Source organism: Jatropha curcas, chromosome 7, assembly GCF_041381405.1.
Source record: "Jatropha curcas cultivar XTBG-Jc1 chromosome 7, XTBG_Jcur_1.0, whole genome shotgun sequence".
NCBI lineage: Eukaryota > Viridiplantae > Streptophyta > Magnoliopsida > Malpighiales > Euphorbiaceae > Jatropha > Jatropha curcas.
In genome coordinates, this window is record NC_143157.1 from 14,255,236 (window position 1) to 14,264,091 (window position 8,856).

The 8,856-nt window shown below is 27.5% G+C and overlaps 1 protein-coding gene across 1 annotated transcript; it reads left to right on the forward strand.

Moving 5' to 3' along the window:
- The first annotated feature begins 8,325 nt into the window (after nt 1-8,325).
- LOC110009992 (pathogenesis-related protein PRB1-3-like) lies at nt 8,326-8,856 on the forward strand. The gene has a single exon (XM_020681075.2). The coding sequence runs from the start codon at nt 8,326-8,328 to the stop codon at nt 8,854-8,856; it is 531 nt and encodes a 176-aa protein (XP_020536734.2).

Consider the following 8,856-nt stretch of genomic DNA (forward strand, 5'->3'; position numbering starts at 1 on the left):
GTTTACATATATATGAATATGACACAATGAATAAAAAATTTATAGTTTCTACGATTTGCTAAAACTATAATAAATTTAAAAAAGATACAAAAATGGATTAATAGTTGGTTTTTCTTTCCCCATCTTCATCAACATGATATTTCTCATACCTGCGCTTACACACATATGAAACATACAATTGGTGATAGATAACAAAGAAAATATTACTAAAGAAAAAAAGATTTAAAGAGAAGGTAAGTCACACGATGCACGGAAAAAAAAAAGAGATCATAAAAATTGCGCAAAAAAATAAAAATCTGAAAAGGAATAATAAAGAAAAAAGAGATTAAAGAATTAATATTACCTCAGTTGAACAAAAGGCAATGGCAAATCTGGATTGAAGTTACAAAACAAAAAATCACACATACATACAAATAAAGAAATAAACAAAGAATTCAATCAAAACTCAGAGAATTGAAAGATAACAAGAAAATAAGAAAAAAACCATTATGGAGAAAATCATTGGAAATGATTAATATGGAGGTATATATATATATATAATAGATAAGAAAAAAAAATTAAAAGTTTTAATTTCAAAATTAAAATGAATTCAAAAGTTTTAAAAGTTTTAATTTGAAAGTTCAAATGTTTTAAAGTATTAATTATTTAAACTTTTAGATATATGTATATGTTAGATTAGATATAGGAAAATAAATGTTTAAAAATTAATTTTTAGTTTTCTATCAAAATGACTTTTTGTTTTCCCTTCACGAAGATAGAAGGGGTTTTACCTTTTAGCTTAAGGGTATCGTCGACTTTTTATACTCTTCTAATAGCAAAAAGGGCTAAATTCGGATGGAAGACCAATGATTAAGACAGAACCAAATGTCCAGGACTATACCTAATATACTAAAATACGAGGATGAGATAATTAATTTTGTAAAACCTCAGGGACTTTTTATTATTTTCCCTAAAATGAAAAAGCAAAACTAAGTAAACGACTCAAACAAAGCAATAAAATACTATAATGTTCTTCTTTCAACCGGCAATAAACTGAAAAAATTAAAGTAAAAAATTGAGTTAAGCTTTCAATAATAGAAAGAAATTTAAAAATTAAAAAAATAAAAATAAAATAGTGAACAAAAAAAGAATCTTGAACTTTCTATTTATATATGATAATATATAAATATTTGAATTTTCAATCAGCAAAAAAAAAAATTAAAAAAAGCTGAAACCACTAATTTCATATCAATCCAATTCTTTGAATTTTAAATCAAAGAAAAGAAAAACTACATAGGTAGTCTTTTTCATGATAAATTCAATATAGTTATACAAATAATAAATTGAATTTAAAGATCTCAAATATTATTGACTTGAAAATATTCAACTCATCATCTAATGTTATTGTTTTTAAACAGTATAAGACTATTTTCGAACGTTGATATGTTACTTATCATGAGAAAAAAAAATAAAATTTGTACCTAATAATTTACTCAAAAATAAAAAATTATTATCAAACAAACCAAAAATAACATGTATTTTTGAAATACATGGTTTTTTAACATTTTTCAAATTATTAAATTTTTAAACATACTATATTTGAATTGAAGTTTAGACTACATAAAAATAATTGTTTTTATATTTTTAAGTTATGAAAATTTAAAGTTTTAGACATTGTATTGTTCTTCTATCACATATTTGATTTCTACTAAAAAAATAAAGAGCATATTTGATTTGAGTTTAAAAACTAATAAAAATCTTTATATATATATATATATATATATATATATATATATATATATATATTATGAAAATCTAAAAAATATAATTGAAATATTTAAATTTTTATATTGCCATAATTAAATGAATTTAAAATCATAAAAATGAAAAGACAATTAATTATTGAAAAGTAAATGATGTGAAAGAAAAAGTGGATAAAAAAAAAGATGCTCAAAAAAATTCACAAAAAAGATAAATCACAATACTTAAATATTAGGGGTTTCACTTTCTTAAGAAAGTGCCACATCAGCATATAGAAAAATAAAATATTTTTCCTTTATATACATATATATATATACTAATTGAAAGTGACCAATTTATTTGGAATTGGTATTATATCAACACGTTAAATAGCCTCCAATCCATTACTAACAAAAACATCAAAGACAAAGGCAAAGCAAAAACGACAATGAGTCAATGACAAAGACAAAGACGCAATGGGTTCTCAGCTTTTCATAATTTTAATGAGAAGTAGAGGATGCAGATGTCAAGATTTCAGTTGCTGGTAACGATTGAACAAACATTATGAATTTCAGTAGTTTAATTAATTCTTAGATAAGAGTAGCTGGTTTTGAAACAAAACTAAATTCAAACCTGATAGAGTTTATACTATTAACCATGATTTCATAGTAGTATAACTTTTTGAGTGATCATGTATTATTGAAACTGAGATTTACATTTAATAAATCATTTATGGCGTATTTTTAATTGTTTTTCTTTTATTTTATACTAGTGGATGATTTGATGCTTAGAGTTTATTTTGTACATAGAATATTAAATCAGTTTTTTATATGAGATACAATGTCTTATTCACAACTTAAGGTGGAGTTTACAAAGCCATCAGTATGATTTTAGCACAGGATTACATGTAATTTATCTTGATTATGAGAATGGTTAAACTTCAACTTCTTGTGCTGGTGCATATTGTATGTATTGAATGTGGACCAAGTAGAAAATAAGATTTTTATATTGAATAAATAAAATAAATTCTTTAGTTCATTAATAATTATATTTATCACTCTTAATCATGATTTAGTTGTTATAAGCAATGTATGTTGTCTATTATTTTGATTCATTTTGGAGCAATAACCTCAGTGAAATATCAATTCATTAATAGAATCTGTGTCTCTATATAGAGATTGATGATACCTTTTGAGAAATTTATAAGTTTTCATTGTGTAAGATCCTGTAGGTAGATTTTGAATCCGACACATGAAATAAATTAAGCGGAATTCTTAAAAAGTTAAATTATCAATTAAATAAAATAGTTTGTAGTATAATTTAATTGACAGATACTATAATCTTAACACGGGGATTTGTATATTTTAATGTTAGGATTAATCTGGAGTTTAATTATGAATTTTAGTGGAATAATTTATAATTTATTATAATAATATTTTATAGATTGTACAGAAACATTATTCTAATAAGGCAGCCTTATTAATTTTATTCCTATAAGTCTCTGTTGTGTCTATGTTATTTAGAGCTGATTGAGAGGTTAATTAAATATAATATTAATATTGCAAAACGATATATATATAATTTTATTAATATTTATTTTATTAGAAAAAAAATATATAAGAGAAGCTTAAACTAAACTCGTGCATTAGTTTTTATTATATCAGTTTTTCCCTCTCAATAGCCGTCTGCTCACACAGACAGTTCTAAAAGAATAACCTAGGTCACACAATAGAAGCCCACAGAGAAAACAATTGTGGTTTTGGTATAGCAGGAGCTGTCGGTGCAGCAGCTATTGGTGTGAAAGCAGCAATCAAAATCAATGTTGATTTCATTTGTTCTAGAGGTATTTATGTTTCTATACCTTCGATTTATGTTTTCTATACCTCTATATGATTTGTTTGTATGTTATCCATATGCGATCTTGTGGCTTCCGTTGTATGTTTTTTTTTTTTCAATCAATATCTACATACTTGATTTTTGTGTTTTGATGGAGAAAAAGAAAAAATTCTAATGAAGAAGAACAAGAACAAGAAAAAGAGAAAACAACTAGAGTATTTATTCTTTTATGATATGAATCCACTACATATGTAATCATTAACTAATAAAATGTAAATTGAGATTTTTATTCTTTGGCAAATTTAGATGTATTTATCCGAGTAGGAATGTATACAAAGTTGTTATTTATGGCTTACTATGAGCTTTGGTAGACTTAAATTTAATCAAATCTTAGTATTGGTTCGATCCATGGGTTCTAGTTATGACACACTCACCCTTGTCTCACTTTATTTTTTAGGAAACAGTTTCTTTTTTTGGGTACATTTCGCACCCGATATTCGAACACCATGTTACCACGGGCCACGACTAATCCAAGCTCAAGAAGTTGTAGGACCTGAAAGGCAGAATATTTCCCTAACAAGTATTTAACGATGTTGCATTCTTAGGAAGCAGTTTCTTCCCTCCAGTTGAATACTACTCTATTCACCTTCTTCACTGAGCATAATGTAATATCTAACTATAAGGACTATTATATTCCTTATGATGTGTGCTTAGTAAATCTATTTGTTAGTAATTCCGCAATTATAATAAATGTTATTGGGAGTAAAATTATAATATAATTGTGTTAAATTGTATCTTCCATGAATGCTTGATAATGAGTCGCCAAGTCCAAAACTGTAATAACATGCTTGCAGGGGCGGAGCCAGCTCCCTTAATAAGGAGGGGGCAAGGATGTTCTCCCTTAAGTATACTAGTCTTTTTTATGATGTGCATTGCACGTTGACTATGCTCGTTATATACTCATTTTTTGTACTTTGTTAATGTTTTTTATCTATGTAATATTAAAGCATAAGTTTTTATATTGAAATAAATAAAAGTGGCTAATATATATGACACTTTGACATACAAACTACTTGTAATGCTACTTCTTTAATCAATACCTAATCCTTTAATCTCTAATTTATAAATGTTAATTCTTAAAACCCTAATAGGTGCAGAAAAAGAAAAACAAGCCATCACTTATCTCCAACCCCCTCTTCTTAACTCCAAATCAATATCTATATACAACTATAATGAAAAATAATAATAAATTATTTTTTACTGCTAGGTAAAAGAAAAAAATGAGAAAATGATTTGCATTAATAATTGTAATCACTTTGTCCGCAATGGCAGTATTACTTACCCAGTACATTAAAGAAAGAAATTTATGCACATACACACAAATTTTTGAAACCCAAAAAGTGACCCAAAACATAAATATATAGTTCTAGTTTTTTCCAGTTTCTAAATACTATTTTCTTTTAAGTCAAACAGATTTAGGATATAAGAGAAAAAATTATCAAAAAAATTAAAAATATTTAATCATCAAGAGGTCTTATATTTATTGCAAGAGAGATATAAATCTCTTACTAAATTAAAATGATAGTAGTTACAAATTATTCAGTAATGAAAAAGAAAATAAAAATTATTATTAAGAATAAACTCTTTTCAAAACTCATCTAATAAAAAATTTTTTAATGTATATAGATATATAAATATATGAAAAATATTGCATATATTTTTTAAATTAAAATTTTTAAATATTTTCCATCCCAAATTTAATTATGTAAATTCTATTTAAAAATTTATTTTTAAAAAATATATCCAATCAAACCATATAAACATAAAGAAAAAATATTAATAAAAATAGTTTTTTTTCTTTTATCTCTCTCCTACATAAAATATTATGTATATTCTATTTGAAAATTTATTTTTTAAAAAATATATCCAATAAAATCATACAAAACATAAAGAAAAAAGATCTCTCTCCCGAATAAACTAATTTAAATATGATCAAAATAGAATCAAATATTTAATGAATAAAATATAAAAGATTTTCAAATCTATCATTATTATATATATTTATTAAAAAATAAATTTAGAAAAAGTAAAACTTAAAATTATGAAATACTTAATTATCTATATGTATTTATTTAAAAAATTATTTTTATAAACATATTCAATCAACTAATAAAATATAATTTTTCTAATTGGCTATGACTAATGTTATCTTAGGATATTTTAAATTTTATTAAGGGGGCTATTAAAAATCTCATTATTTTTCCATATTCTGACATTTATATATAGTTTAAATGGATACATTATGTCAAAATAATGCTAAACGTAAAAACAATTAATTATAAAAATATTTCAAAAATCGCAATAATAAAAAAAAATAAATTAAGAATATCTATCAATTTTAAGGGAAGCAAAACAATTTTCGAATTCAATAAAAAAAAATTAAGGAAAGAAAAGAATATCCAATTCTAATAAAAAATGAGAATGAAAATCTAATAAGGAGGTACACTACGTTCTTTTAGATCATGGAAATCATTCATGATAGATTCTATACAAAATTTCACAGCAATTTTTTTGTCAATATAAGTCAGCAATGAGTCAGATAGAAAACTGTCTTCCATTTTACTATGCAAGCTTATTTTAATTAATTTCATAGCAAAAAATGATCGCCTTACTCTTGCTGTGGCAGCTAGAAGAGTAAGCACAAGGGTTATCAATCTATATATAAGAGGATATACTTGTGATTTTCTTGTTTTCACTAATCACCAATGATAGGTGTTATTTTTATAGTATTTTTAATATAGTTTTTATTAGGATTTTCAGTATTTTTAATTACTTTAATTAGTTTTTATTTAGTTTTATTTTTGTTTTTGTTCAAAGCTTCCTTGAATCATAATTCACTTGATCTTAGGGAAATTTGTAGGGTGTTGGCACAGAAAAGAGCACAATAAAGCAAAACACTCAGGCTCTAGCACGCCCTGCCCGTGCACATCAGCACACCCGTGCTAGATTCAGGAAAAAATCAAGTGGAGACTCAGACTCTAGCACGCCTAAGCCATGCTATATGGCACGCCGGTGCCAAATGAGGACATCAACCCAAAGGCGTGCTTGCCTAAGCACAGCCCGTGCTTCATTTCATCATGGAGACTCAGAGCCTAGCACGCCCTAACCGTGCTATATGGCATGCCCGTGCCATAGATTCTTCTCTAGACGTGCCCCTAAGCACGGCCCGTGCTGAACCTTCCATAGAACTCAGGCTCCGGCACGCCTGGACTGTGCCTCATAGCACGTCCGTGCTAAGAATCAAGTGCTGTTTTGAGTCAAGAACGCCAGCTAGTCCCTATCACTTATATGGGCCCATCTAAGATACTTTCCTGACATACAAATCAAGTTCTAATCCTAGTGAATTAAAAGTGTTGGATTTATTCTTAATCTTGTCAATTTTAGTTGTTGAACATTTTTAACTTTTAGATTAGCGAATTAAAAGTTTCAATTAAAACAGTTATATATATTAAATACTTCAATTTTTATGAATCCAACAACCACAGTCGGTCCACAGCAATAAAGCGGCGACCAAGAGAGAAAAAAAAAACAGGGGAGAGGCGACAGGAAGAAAAGGACCAAAGTTTATAATCCTTCGTTTTTTTTCAGTCACAGACTGCTTGACGTGGCATTTTTTTTTATTGCAATTTGCGATCGAGTTTGCCACAAAAAACAAGCGATCATGGATCCGTCGCATCCTTCGTGGTGGAAAATCTTACATCTGAAATTTGCGACTGACTTTCTCGTCATCGTCGTACACTAGCAAAGACGATCGCAATATATCGCACATCGATCGCTAATTTCTTCCCTCCAAATATTTTTTGCGAAAAAAATTATTAGTTATTGTTTGTCGCAAATCGGTTGGTAATTTGTGACCGTTTCTTGTCTGTCGCAAAATGGCGAATTTTTTATAGTGATTTATTTAACGCATTTTCAATTATTAGATATACGTTGAATAAGTGTGATACTTTATGTATCTTTTGATACTAATTATTGCATAGTGATTTTCATGTTAAAATACTCTCTCCGTCCCATTTTATTTGCTTGTTATTCTTTTTTTGTATATTCTATAATGTTTATAAGGCTTTTAAATTTATCTATGTAACCAATTGTTTTTCCCATGATATCCTTTATAATTGTTCATTAAATGAATGCCTTTTATTGATATCTTAATGACATAAGGGTAAAAAAGAGCAAAATAAATTTTATTGACTAAATTCTTAATATGCATGTTTTATCAAAGTATGCAAACTAAATGGGATGGAAGTAGAATTTTGTCAAACCATGCAAACAAAATACGGAGGGAGTTATAAGTTTAAGGATTCAACATGTATAATTTTATAAGTTGAAGGCTTTAATAGGTCAATGCACAAGTTGAGAATAGCAATTAATTTTTTTATTTTGTGAAAAAAAAGTTTACATGTGAACTTATGTTTTTGAATAATGAGTAAATTATAATTGAATGATAAAGATTGATTGGTCAATGATTGGAACTTCAATTGGAAACCGTTTTGTTAGTTAACAACATCAAACTGTCACTAATCCTTCACATGAAGAGTAACATGTTTTCCACCTTAAATCATCTAGAGTTTGAACTATTAGCATGTGAACTGATTCTTCTTCAGCATCAAATTATTTCTGCTAATTATGTGTATATATATATATATATATATATATATATATATATATATATATATATATACATACAAACACGCAGAAAGATATCAATCAATGGAGATGATAGGAACCTTCCTCCTTTTGTCTCTCCAGCCAATACTCTCTTTCTCAGCCCCAGTCCAAGAAATTTCCTCGTCTAGACGTTTGCTAGTTAGTAAAAGTTCAAGCGAAAGCATAAATGGGCAATTTCTAATACCCCATAACATTGAAAGAGCAAACCTTGGACTCCCTCCTCTCCAATGGAGCAACAGGATTGCGAAGTTTGTGTCGACCTGGGCATGCAAAAGAGGGAAAGACTGCGCTTTCATCCATTCCAATAATAATTACTGTGAAAATCTATTTTGGGGAAGCGGAAAGGACTGGAAACCGGGCGATGCAGTGGCCGCATGGGCAGCGGAGAAATGTTACTATAATCATATGACAAATACTTGTACTGCAAATAAAGATTGCTTGCATTATACTCAGATGGTTTGGAAGCAAAGCTTGGAGCTTGGTTGTGCAAGAGTTATATGTGCAAGTGGAGACACTTTTATCACTTGTAATTATCACCCTCACAGTAATGTCATTGGAGAAAAGCCCTTTTGA